Source organism: Malaclemys terrapin, chromosome 3 (assembly GCF_027887155.1).
Source record: "Malaclemys terrapin pileata isolate rMalTer1 chromosome 3, rMalTer1.hap1, whole genome shotgun sequence".
NCBI classification, from domain to species: domain Eukaryota; kingdom Metazoa; phylum Chordata; order Testudines; family Emydidae; genus Malaclemys; species Malaclemys terrapin.
In genome coordinates, this window is record NC_071507.1 from 84,956,377 (window position 1) to 84,969,820 (window position 13,444).

A 13,444-nucleotide genomic window follows, 5' to 3' on the forward strand; every position below is an offset into this window, starting at 1 on the left:
GTCTCTTTAGGATAAACTGTAGTTGCTCGTGCTTTTAGTTCTGGACATCCCCACTTCAATCCCTGGTATTTCAGCCATGAAGCCACCACCAGAGTTGCTCCCCATAAAAAGTAAATGTTGTTTTTGTGGTCCAAGTATCACATATTTAAGTATCTGACTGTTAAGCCAGGAGCCCACAATTTTAGGTGCCTTGACAGCTCCCTTAAAGACAGACTCAGGTCACTTACTCTTTTTTCATTGAATCCCTTGGCACCAGCAGTCTGAAATTCGCGCTGCTTAGCACTAACACAAAATGTATAGGCTTGAACATTCTCTCTCAGATCTCTCAAACATGAGATCCTGGCATGGATTTTAGAGGTGGTTAAGAATCCTTAACTCAGCCATGTGCAGTTCAGATGTCCTTAACCCAGGAATACTGAGATTCCCATAACAAGCACCCCTTCTTGACTCTTTCTCAATATACATCTTTAACTGAGGCATTGGAGGAGACGAGTAAGTGGAAAATTCTAGCAGTCATGAGAAAACTCATGTTAAATGGTCAAGTGCCACACTTACCCCAGCTGGCACAGGCAGGCGCACATCGTGATGCTCACTGTGCACTAGATGGGTTTCATCCCTTGTGGGAGGGCAGGGGTTATTTCCCTCCCTTGGAGATTCCAGGGTTCCTTATGGGCCCTTGCAGTACAGATTGGTGCAGGAATAGAGCAAACGTGCACATACCCTAGCTTCCTGGTGCACACCTCCTCTCTGGCTGGCACCACTCAGTTTGAAGACAGTAATGCCCAGCTAGTGGCTACCCACAGTGCATGTGAGCTTGTGGCCACCCTGTACTTGGTTTTAAGTTGGCAGAAGCAAGCAAAGTAAAATTCAGCCCTGTAACTTTACTGAACCAAGTTTCTTCAAATGTGATTTTCTCCCACAATAAGGACTACTGAACAAGTAAGCTTGATGTTTGTAGCTTCATCCTTTTTTTCTGAGTAACACAAACAGAAAATAAAATTGTGGTTTGGAACATATGAACAAATTATGGCTTTTTTCCGTGATTGTGTAACTCAAAAATAGCTCAGCTGGTTTTGTTCATACCTTTTCAAATAAATTCACCTTCAGGCTAGGGCCAAACATGGGGAAAGTGTCAGCCCAAGAAGAGCTGGTTTGACAAAGGTCTGAGCAACTAAGGAGGAGTTAAATGTTGTTGTTTGGAACACTGCATTACAGTAAAACATCAATTACGAACTTACTAGTCAACCACACACCTCCTTTGGACCAGAAGTATGCAATCAGGCAGCAGCAGAGACCAAGGAGAAAAAAAGCAAATACAATATAATATTGTATTAAACATAAACTATTTATAAAAAAAGGAAATGCAGCATTTTTCTGCTGCATATTAAAGTTTCAAAGCTGTATTAAGTCAATGTTCAGTTGTAAACTTTTGAAAGAACCATGACGTTTTGTTCAGAGTTACGAACATTTGAGTTACGAACACCCTCCATTCCACAAAGTTTTCCTAACTCTGAGGTTCTACTGTAATTATAGCTCCCACTATGAGCAGAAACTGTAGTATCCATGACCTTCCCTCTCATCCTCCCTCCCCCCACACACACTTTTTCTCTCTTGTGAAGCTATCCATCAAAGAAACAATGACAAGTTACAGTTTAGAACAAATACTATTTAATTTTATTAACCTTCCCTATATGTTAATACTACTTTGTTTTTCTTTGTAAATTAATACAATTTTACAGATCTATTAAATTGTATTGCATTTGTTTGCTTATGTACTAGCTAATAAAAATAATTCATGCCTTCTAGCTCCAATTTCATTGGTAAAATTCAAAACATTACTGCCAAAAAAATGTAAATGACCTTTCCAGTGACCTACAGTACAAAAATCAACTCCTTCAAATTAGAGAGATGGAGACCCCCACCCCCCCAAAAAAAAAATAAATAAAGCCCGATAAACTGCATGGGGACAAGCAGGGCACCATTTTGAGGGCAGCATTTGGCCAAACTAATCTAAGAATGCAGAGAGGAAATCTTTGCCCGACTGAAGTCAATGGCAAAACCCCCATCAATGTCAATGGAGCCAGGATATTACTCCAGAGATCTAATCATGAGCACTTAGGAAAGTTTCTTCATTTTTGTACTAACTTACCTACCAATTTTAATCAGTATTTTAATGGGGAAATTACCGTATCACCTCTATAATATCTCCCTTTGCAGATCATCTAAACCCCAATTTGCTTAATTAAAGGTTCCCATTGAGTTAGCCCAACTTCCTGCTGAATTAGTGGACATTCTGTGGCTTCTGCATCAAGCAAGGCCTTTTATATTTGACAGAGTCCATAGTTAGCGATGTGACTTTGCTAGCTATGGCATGCATTTAGTCTAAGGCACATCTCTTGAAAATTAATATTTTGTTCTTATTTAACTCTTGACCAGGTCAGCAAATCACTCAGCGAGAAGGGATGGGGATTTTTGGTTTCATTTTCTGGGGGGGGGGGGTGCAACTGATCATCTCTAGAGGTGGAACTTCTTTTTATCAGTGAAATACACTTTGTATTAATCTTCTTTCTCTTCCCTGTCACTTCAGTCTCTTATGACTAGGAAAACTACACCAACCGTCTAGCTAAAAATCCACTTTAAAAAAAAAGTTTCTCCTCCCATCCCAACCCTATCATGTTAAATGGACTCATTCAAATGTGGATCACTTTTATTGCAATTTGACATACACTTTCTCCATTGTTGTAGGATATGACAGTGTAGTCACTTCTGTTTCACATTCCCCAGGGTAGTAGAAGTAATTTATAGATAATTTATTTATCCTAGATTGGACAAGTGAGTCAATGGCGCAGCCACGATTAGCATTCATGACTTCCTGAATCTCAGCCCTATACTTATTCTTCTGGGCCAGCAGTGTCCCCAATTTCTTGGTTCATATACCACCACATTAAAAACTTGTTGTGAAGTGAACTGATGGAACACCAAGATTGCCTACCGTAGTTTAGGAAGCCCTGCTCTAGGTTATACACTCTCCATTTCTATTATGTAGCTTAAAGTTGAGAGGCAAAACACACATTTTGGCCATAATCCAATACTGGATATACAGGATAAAAGCTTCCCTGTCAGTGGGAGTTCAGCAAATGGGCACCATTTGCAGTGAACAAACTGTTTATGCAGATAAGTAAACATCTTCTGTTAGTATGTATGTCACCTGCCAAAACACTATACACTGCCGCTTCTTGTGCATGCTGCACTTAAACCTCTATAGGTGATGCAAATCTCAAAAGGGGCTGTTAGGCACTGGAGATAGGGTTTGGACATCTGAACAATCCCCTGCCAGTACCAAGAGAGGGGAAAGAATAGTGCAGCATAGCCCTCTCAAAGGCCTGGAGTAAGTTTGTTCGTTCAGCAGCAGACCTTTCTATATAGCCAAGTGAGGGGACAACACTGAAGTGAACCACAGCACGGGAAGCTAAATCTTCCAGGATGACAGAGTAATGCGATCCATAGGAATAAGTCCTTTTTATAGACAAGTTTGACTGAATTTAGGATGATGCAAGTTGTCTCCTATGCTAGCTGATCCAACAAAGGAAAGTAGAAAGTTATGCACCCCCATGTAATGACCTAGACAACAAGAGGTATCCACAGTTGTTCCAGAAATATGCATCAGTGCTTTTTTTGGTTCACTGGGCCTTCATCCCTCACATCCAACTGCATATTCAGACCCTACTAATCTCTCCCTATAGGATCTGGAGAATAATCTCAGAGCGACCAGGACCCAGCAATCTGGAATGACTGAGCCAGAATTGACTCACATTGCAGACAATCTATAAATGTCACCCATTTATGCTGGCCCCTACATGCTATGATGCAGGCACTAGAAGTTTTGGGGCCAATCCTGGGCACAAGCACAAAACTGTAGAATGCAGCAGGCAGAGCATTTTCATACATAGGGCCCCACCTGGGGAAGACTTGGTTAGAGGTTGTCAAACTGAGCCAAAGCCTGACCCTCTTCAGGAGGGCCTTAACCCATCAACACAGGCTCCACCTACATCAAAAATGTAGACAGGAGCAGGAAGAGCTTGAGCATATGGCAAATCCAGGATATGAGAGAGAGAAAACCTGACCTTCCCCCCCCCCCCCCACAACCAGAAAACCTGCCTAGAGTGGGAGCTGGAGGAGAGAGGGAGTGTGCCTTGATTTATATTGCCTATAGCCTTGTATGGCATACAAATACCATGGTGATAGGGCCTTGCAGATATTCAACATGGAATAGCAAACCATCAGCTGTCTCTACCCTGAAGAATGTTAAACTTATGTTTCCTTCTATGGATTAAAAGCATGCGCAGCCCAGAGACACTAAAGCAACAGAGAGGTAATATAGGAGGAGGGGAATAGAGATGGATTTGCTTTGCCATAGAATGTGAGAAAGCATCTGAGCAATGGACTAAATGACCGATGCTGTGACATCAGGATGCCACGTAATTGCTGTCCTAAGGGCGCCCATGCCAGGAAATATGTAAAGCAAAGGGGCGGAGAGAGCATATCATCCACCTATCAGTCAAACTATAGCCTCTGAAGTACCTGTGTGCCACAACAGTCTTTTTAGTTGCCCCTGGGTAGGGAATGGGAGATTAGAAGGATATGTAAAAAGGGGTCATCAGGCCAAGGTATCAGAGAAGCTGTGATGCATGTTATATGGAGACACACTCTCCTCAATATCACATGGGCATGCTACAGCTTCTGTCTCCATTTGGGGAGGCAGATGGCATACCAACATGGCAGGCTGATGAAGTCCCAAATTGTGTAACCACCACCTTGGTGAATTATGTCTAATGATCTGAGCTAGATAGACCCAGAGGGGAATGTTAAATGTGGCACAGAGACAATCACACAGTGTGTAACCGGGTTACATCCATTGTTGCCTGCCAAATCCCGAAATCCATTTTCAGAACAGACGTTTTCTTATGGAGAATAAGAAGGATTACAGAGCCGCAGTCCCCAGAAATACTGACTAGTAAGGACTGTGGAGAAGGGGCAGATGGCTGATGCTGAAATCCCTTATACACGTTGCTCCCCAGACCCATTTCAATCGCCTCTTCACAAGCAAACAGTATCCCCCCACCACCACCACTTAGTGCCGTCATACTATTATAATATCCCATTCCTCACAGAGCACTATCCTGATACAAAGCATGCCCTCCATGATCTCACCAGCACAACAGGATCCTGGCGCTCACCTAAAAACACAACACCCTAACAATGTGTCAGGAGAAGTACCCAATGGGGTGAGGGAATCCTGCCATTGTTCGTGGCCATAGCCACGCAGATGTAATGCACATGTACACACATCACAAATATCACCTCTGCGGCTACATTCGACTGCCCTCAAACTAATGACTAAAATAACTTAAAACCAAAGCTTTTTATAATGTGATATTAAAAAAAAATGTCAGCACAGCACTACTGTCAGGCACCAGGCAGTATAAGGGTATGGTTGGTGAGGTGGGCATAGCCGAGTGGTCCTTCTTTGTCTATGATGGGCGTGAGAGCATTACAGCTGATTTATATTGTTACCCAGTGGTGGGTAACAAACCACTTCTGCTTCTGCCCACTACCTCTCTACCCTGTCACTTGGGGATTTTGGGCCTCAGGGCTGATGCATGGCTTACGTGAATGTTTTGGGAGGTTGCCTGCATTTGGCATAGCTAGACTTCAGGAAGCACTCCTCGTAGTTTATCCATTTGATTGTAATAGTAAATATCTTATACAGAAAGGGCGTAGCAGTCTCTACCCCAAGCATTCCTACACTGGGTACGTGACTGGCTCCTTGTGGTGTATGGTATGTGCAGCATGAGAAATGTATGTCCCTGCCTAGCTTTCGCATTGCATGACTATATGATACGCCATCTTTGCACATGATATGGAATTTAATACAAAATGGCTTGAATTGAGGAAGCAGTGTGAATGGCTAATGAGGATTACAAAATCATGCTTATATGGGTCCTGTCTTAAATAAAACATTAAAATAGCTAGAGACCCAAATTTTTCTAACATTCAAGGGTTTTCATATCTGAGGTTTTGGTTTGGACGAGTGTCTATAAACCAACAATTTTAAAATCACAGTTGTACAGAAGAATGTGTCATTGCACTGTAATATATTCATTACTTGGGTGCTGGAGGCATTCAGCTTTTGACCTCCCATTTATCAATACACCCAATACACATACATGTGACAACAGAACCACAATGAGGCCTCATGCATTATTGACTAAAATAGACTCGCAATCCAGTGGGTGGGTGCTGCAGCTGAGAGATGAATAAATAATGTGGTACAAGGAGAAGGAACAATAAACCTAAACAACTTTATTAGAAAATCAGCAAAACTGTGATCAAGAATAAAATATAGCTTTAGGATCAAGGGATGTTAATCTGAAAAGTGGAACCCAGCTTGGTGTTGTGAAATTCTATTAAACACTGTTACTAGGTGATCTTTAGTTTCAGTCTTGATTAGCCTGAACCCTATACACGTCTGCAATTATTTTTTCTCTTATTCTTTATTCATCTGATCCATAAAAAAATCATTACTCTTGCTTCTGCCCTGCAGTAATTGTCTCTGCAGATGAAAATGATAGTTGCCTCTTTTGCCTCAGCCACAGACTTTTCCTTTTTACTAATTGTATCCGATTGGGAGCTTAAAATATTTCATCTAAACCACATCCAGGTGTTCAATGAGTCATTCTTATTACTAATATCAGCACAGTACAAGTACGCTTAAATGCACGCAAAATTAACCTACCATAGTCTCTTGATTAATTTGCCATGGTCAGTTGCTGTTATATTCTGTTTATTTTTATATTAGATATTCAGTTTATATAGTGTTGTTTTATATTAAAATTCCTTTTTGTAAACCTTAATCTTCTTCGTATTGTTTATATTGCTGTTGTGCCTCACAGCCCAGCCAACATTAGTACTAATCGTTGTACAAATGCAGAGAAAGAGACAGTCTCTGCCCCCAACAGCTTACTACTATCTACAGAAACAAGACAGGCGGTATGGGCAGGGAAGGTGAAGTGACTCGCCCCAGGTCACACAGCGCGCGAGTGGCAAAGTCAGGACTAGAATCCAAGTTTTCTGAGTCCCAGTTCAATACTCTTTCCCCTGTGCACCATGATGCCTCTTAATTGATTACTGTTCTTATTGTTCTCTCTCTTATAGTTCGGGATCGGGTACGATCGAAAATGGAGAGAGATATTTTGGCAGAAGTGAATCATCCTTTCATAGTCAAGCTTCATTATGGTAATTATAATAACATGGAATTCGCATTCACTCTTCCGTGTGTTTTGGGATTGTAACTGGATCTGTGTCATTTCATAAGAATACCACCTTGCTAAATACTACCCCATTTCCACTCAGTTACGGATGCGTATGACTTCATTTTCCTTATGTGACAGGAAAATTTTCGCATGAGGAGGGCTTAGCTACGCCTCTGTCAAAACAAATTTGATACAAAGTGTAATGTAATAATGGTTACTAGGGGTTGCTGGTGGGATAAAAAAGATGTAGAGGCCACTTCTACCACCCCTCTTCAGCAAACAGTTTGATTATTAGATTCTCTTGTTTCCAAAAACTATTAATAATTGATAGCACTCACTAAATTTCTATAAGCTATTTACTCCTGGGGGAATTCTGCACCACTGCGCAATGCAGAATGTTGCAGAAATTAACGTCCGCGCAGAATTTCCTTTCCCCCACAGAAATGGGTTGCAGTGCTGCTGGCCTCCACTAAGGGCTGATGGACCCGGCAGAGCCCAGCTCACACATAGAAGACACTGATATGGGGAGGGGGAGGAAGCTAGAGGGTTCCTGGTGGCTGCAGTTCCCTGCATGCCCTGATGGAAGGAGAAGGCAGTGCACAAGCCTGAGACTGAGCATCAGGCTGTTTCTCTCTCTGGATCCCTGGGCTCTGGGGAGGAGTGAGGCAGGTGTCTGGTCTGGGGGGAGGGGGTGTGAGTATCTGGGCAAGGGGGGGCCCTACAGCTGGGCTCTGAGGGGGGAGAGGGTGTGGGTATCTGGGGGGAGAGGGCCCGCAGCTGGGTTCTTGGGGTGGGGGGTGCAGGTATCTGGGCTAGGGAGGCGTGGCTAGGCTCTTGGGGGGAGGGGTTTGGGTGCGTTGGTTGGACCTGGGGGGGAGGGGAGCAGAGAAACAGGACCTGGGTTGTTGTAGGGGTTTCTTTAACTCTCTACTCCTGGGGGAAATTTTGTGTCTGTTTATATTGTCACAGAGACTTGATTATGTTGTGTTATTTTGACAAATAAAATTTGCAGAATTTTAAAATATTGCACGCAGAATTTTTATTTTTTTGCCACAGGATGCCCCCAGGAGTAACTATTGCAATGCTAATAAACTATTGCCATGCTTTCAGTTACGCAGAGCAGCTTCCCCCTAGATTTGCCTTTCTCAGCCCAACAAACTCCCTAAATTGCTAGTGCAAAGGGGCTTCTGTGAGCATTATGAAGAGCTGTAGCTCTCTCCTGCCACAATTCTGGGAGCCTCTCTGACTAGTTTTACTCTCTTTTCGTCTCCTCACCCTGTGCAATGGAGGACAACTTTAGCTTCATTAGGTATGTATACACAGTAATTAAAGGCCTGCAGCTGGCATGGATCAGCTGACTTGGACACCTGGGGCTCAGGCTGCGGGGCTCTAAGATTGCTGAGTAGGTCTGCGGGCACAGACTGGAGCCCAAGCTTTGGGACCAGATGCTAAGGGGGGCAAAGAATGCATTAGTAATACATCTCCATCTCCCAGCTAACACAGGATTGTTCCCTGTAGTATGGGCTAGATTGCTTAGTCCAGCAGAGATCTTAAATAATTCCATTCTAAAAGTGAAGCGTTAACATAGTAGGAGAGTTAGAGAATGATGCAGAATTAATCAATAATATTCATTCTTTGGAGACTTTGTAATGATTTAAAACATCCAACATCTCCATTCTTTTCTAATGCAGCATTTCAAACAGAGGGAAAGTTGTATCTAATACTAGATTTCCTGCGGGGAGGGGACCTTTTCACAAGACTCTCCAAAGAGGTAAGCCCATTGATTTTTGTGTTGGACACAAAATAATGTCTTGGATCATTTTCAGAATTTGTGTGTGTCCCTGGGTGTATTTTCATTCTATGTAACTGAATTGGAGCTGTAATTTGTTATAATTTCCCTAAACCTTTTTTAATACTTGTATCTACGTTGTGTGATAAGTGACATACCTGACAGAGTGTGAGCATCATGTTAATAGAAAACTTAATTACAATTTACTCCCAACGGATCATTGCTAGTTCCTTCTCATGGTAGAATAACCCCTGACTCATTGATAAAAAGAGACACATGCTGGCTGTGATGTGGAGAGAAAAGATATACCCAGATTCCCCACTCTATGAAGCCTATGCTCAAGTGACCACGTGTATCAGGGTCAGGTTCTGGGTGGCTAGGGAATTCACAGGACTCTCCAGTTGAAATGCCAAAATCCCTCCAGGTTTTCAAGTTTACTTCAGATATTTTACACTTCGCAGAAGTCTCTCTTTGCATTCCTTCAAGTAAAGGCCAAAATTCAAAACAAACAGGCCGGCAGGGTGGCCCTTATGTTCCCCCAGAGTTCCCTTCCGTGGCTTCTGGTGAATAAAATTCCAGTCTCTTTCATGGGAATAACCTAACCCCTCCTTATTGTAACTGGGTTCAATTATCCCTAATTAGCTAATTAGGGAGATTAGTCTCCCTGAGCTGACTCTGAATCATTAGGAATTAGCACAAAAACAAGGGTGAAATCTTGGCCCAATTGTAGTCAATGGCAAAACTGCCATTCATTTCACTGGGGCAAGATTTCACCCAAGGTTATGTGGCTCTGCAAGGTCTTTTCCTAGAGGCCTTGCTTGGGCAGGAAGCAGCAGGGTTCTGAGGGCCCCTCACTAGGTCACTGAAAGATCAAGGACACCTTGTTGTGCCAGGTTAGCCATGCTACTTTGTCTGTGCCCTTCTGTCCCAGTAATTACCGTACCCCAACCCTGGACTGAGGTGGTGACGAATCCTTCAGTTCCAATGATTTTTCCTTAATTTAAAGAAGAGTGATCCTGGCTCCTCACTCTCTTTCCCTGTGTAACTTTTTATTTTTGTTAGACATACATTATTCATAATACAGCACCTTTTAGTCTGAATAGAACATTTCATACAGTCCTTATCCCACACTGCTTCCCAGAGTTAAATCCCCATAGATATATAGTTACATAATAAAAAATAGCAGAGGGGAGAAAACTGACAGAGAGAAATGAGGAAATAATTGTTTTCAGATTAAATTTGAAAAGAGGGGGAGAGTCAATGAGGAGGACAGACACAAGACAGCTGCTGGTGGGGGCAGGAGCTGCAAGGGAGAAGATAGTCATGGTGAGACAATTTAAAAAAACACCTGGTACCACAAAGTGGAAGGTGCAAATACGGGGGGGGGGGAGGGGGAGAGAGAGAAAGAGAAGGTGCATGTGAATAATGCAAGCCAAATTCTTAAAGCATTGCTCTCAGCTGAAAATTGACTTTTTAAATTCACATAGAGCAATGACAGCAAATAGTTTTTTTTTTTTTAACGTATTACAATATTTTAAATTCTAGATTGAATTTGGTTCTACCTAGCACCTGGCAGAGACAGTGGCAGAGGATGTTATTCCAATGACACCATTGGCTGAGCTCATCGGAGATTACAAGTCTCTGACAGAACCCTTGTCTGGGACTATTGCCAGTGGCATTACAAATCCCAAGGAGTTTAACCTGGGGCACATGGCAGCATGCTGGCTCTGGCTGCTGGAGAGAAGCAACAGCTGGAGGTGGGGATTGGACATAGCCGTGAGACAGAACACAAGGCACAGGGTGTGGCAGCTGTGCAAGCTAACCAGGCAGCAACCTGCAGAATGTGGATAGTACTGTCCCCTGTAGCAGCTGGGAGTCTGAGTAGACCAAGAGCCACCACCTTCCCTTGGTGCTAGCAGTTCTTCTCTCACCTGTCGCAGTTGTGTACCTGCTCCTCTCCCTGCTTCCTTGCTCCTGGAAAGGGCATCTCTGCTTGTCTCCATTCCCTTCCTTCCTCACAGGTTTCCCCATATTCCTCTCCGCTCCCCTGCCCTCCTGGAGATGTGGTAAGAGCTGCTGCAGCCACCAAAGGAACAAGTCTGTACGTGGCCAGGACTTGAGCCACCAGCACCCGGAGGAAGACCACTTCTGGCTGGCTGCCAGCAATGTCTCTAGAAGACAGCATTATCCCACGTCCCCAAGTGATGCTTCAGAAGCAGCCAGCTGGGTAAACTGCAGCTGCTGCTCAGCTCCCTGAGTTCTGCCTCACAGCCAGGACCTGCAGTTGCCATACCTTACCAGTCAGGCTCCCCAGGGGTTTGCTGTCGCCCCAGGCTAGACTAGTGGGGGAGCCATGTCTGGCCCTGTAGGCGTTTTGCCTGTGGCTTTTACTGTGTTCTGTGTCTCATGTCACTAGGATGAATCTGATATCAAACATATGTCTCAGCAGGTAAATAAAAGAGGAGCTTGTCATAACTAAGAGCCCAAGCCCTCTGAAGTCAATGGAAAAACTCCTATTGACTTCAATGGAGGGTTTTTTTGATTGGGTCCTAAGTCTACGCATGCTGCATATTCTGTTAATATTTTGGAACTAAATATAAGTCATTTTATAAAACACAAAGCATTTCAGTTCACTTCTACACAAACTAGGTCCATATCTCAGCTTGTGGGAATTTGGGAACCACGTGCCAAGATTTTAGTAAACTAGGATGAATGCAGGTACTAGGGGCCTGGCTGTGCATTGTTGACTTTTTGCCATTGACGTCAATAGTCTATGGCTCAGCCCTGATTTATATTAGTATGTAATGTCAGCTGAACTGACTAAAAACAAGAATGAAAGCAGCATGATTTAAGGGAGAGGAAAACACAGCTGAATGAACAGAATTTTGTCATGTAACCAGGAGAACCCGGTGAGGAGGGTTAATGTGAGTGCAGACAAATACTGACAAATTGAATTTGATATGATGGTCTTTCTTGCAATCCTGAGTCAGAGAATTCTCCCGTGCAGCTGTTTGAAGCAAATCAACCTGTTATCAGACAATGATTAAGACTTCTTGTTCTTTTCTTTCTGGCTAGGTAATGTTTACAGAAGAGGATGTCAAGTTCTACTTAGCTGAGCTGGCCTTGGCTTTAGACCACCTCCATAGTCTTGGAATTATTTACAGGGATCTAAAACCAGAAAAGTAAGTTAAGGAAAATAAATTAACTTAAAACATATATATGAACCTTTTAAATCATTTCCTTGTTATTTTACTAAGTCACAAAATGCCAAAGAAAGTCCTTAAGTATCTTTTTCCTTTTCTTATCTGAGTATTTGTAGCACCCCCATCATCATATATCTGAGCATCTCACCATCATTACTAGATTTTATTCTCAACACCCCTATGAGGTAGGTATTTACCCATTTTATAGATAGGGAACTGAGGCACAGTGTTGATCAAGTGACTAGCACAAGGTTATTCTAGAGGGGGGCTGTGGTTGAGTCAGAAATTGCACTCTGGTCTCTTGAGTCTCATCCCAATGCCTTACCTATTCGACCAGCCTTCCTACCCTACCACTTCAGCATGATGTGACACAACATCTGCTACAGTCCAGCATTATATAGTCACACAGAGTGGGTTCCCTATTGATTTTGACTTGATAAATTATCTCAGTTCAAAACAGAGTATGGAATAAGGTCCCAGATAAGGTGAATCTAGAATAACTCCATTACTCTGGATTTGTACCATTTTAATGCAGATCAGATTTTGACCCTAAAGTTCTTTTCTCGATTGAAACAAGTTTACTTCTGTTTGTAGCAGTGAACCAATATAAACTGGCCTTAATCCTGCTGGTTTACAAACTATTCAGTGATGTTAGCTAAATTTTGCCAAGAGTAAGTTTACTGTTTCTAAAATGCTAGTGTTCCCTTTTTTTGCTGAAATAAAGCAAATGACACCCATAGTGAGATGACTGGGAATCAGCTGATATTTTTTGTTGTTGCTCTGTTCCAGTTGACTTGTGCTTAGCATACATTGTTCCATGCCAATTTTAATAAAACGTGCTTCAGCCTTTAAAAGTTATGAACCTTTTTAATGAAATATTCAGGTTTATCGATAAACTAGGCAAATACAACTTAGATGGGGCTACTATAAGGTGGGTGCATAACTGGCTGGATAACTGTACTCAGAGTAGTTATTAATGGTTCCCAATCCTGCTGGAAAGGTATAACAAGTGGGGTTCCGCAGGGGTCGGTTTTGGGACCGGCTCTGTTCAATATCTTCATCAATGACTTAGATATTGGCATAGAAAGTACGCTTATTAAGTTTGCAGATGAAACCAAACTAGAAGGGATTGCAACTGC

General features: G+C 42.7%; 1 protein-coding gene across 1 annotated transcript in view; it reads left to right on the forward strand.

Moving 5' to 3' along the window:
• Nucleotides 1-13,444, forward strand: part of RPS6KA2 (ribosomal protein S6 kinase A2) — a 248,283-nt gene that overhangs the window by 116,356 nt on the left and 118,483 nt on the right. Inside the window, exons 4-6 of the mRNA XM_054021757.1 lie at nt 7,216-7,296; nt 9,005-9,084; nt 12,178-12,284. Of these exons, the coding sequence (XP_053877732.1) occupies nt 7,216-7,296; nt 9,005-9,084; nt 12,178-12,284 (268 nt within the window). The remainder of the gene's footprint in view (nt 1-7,215; nt 7,297-9,004; nt 9,085-12,177; nt 12,285-13,444) is intronic.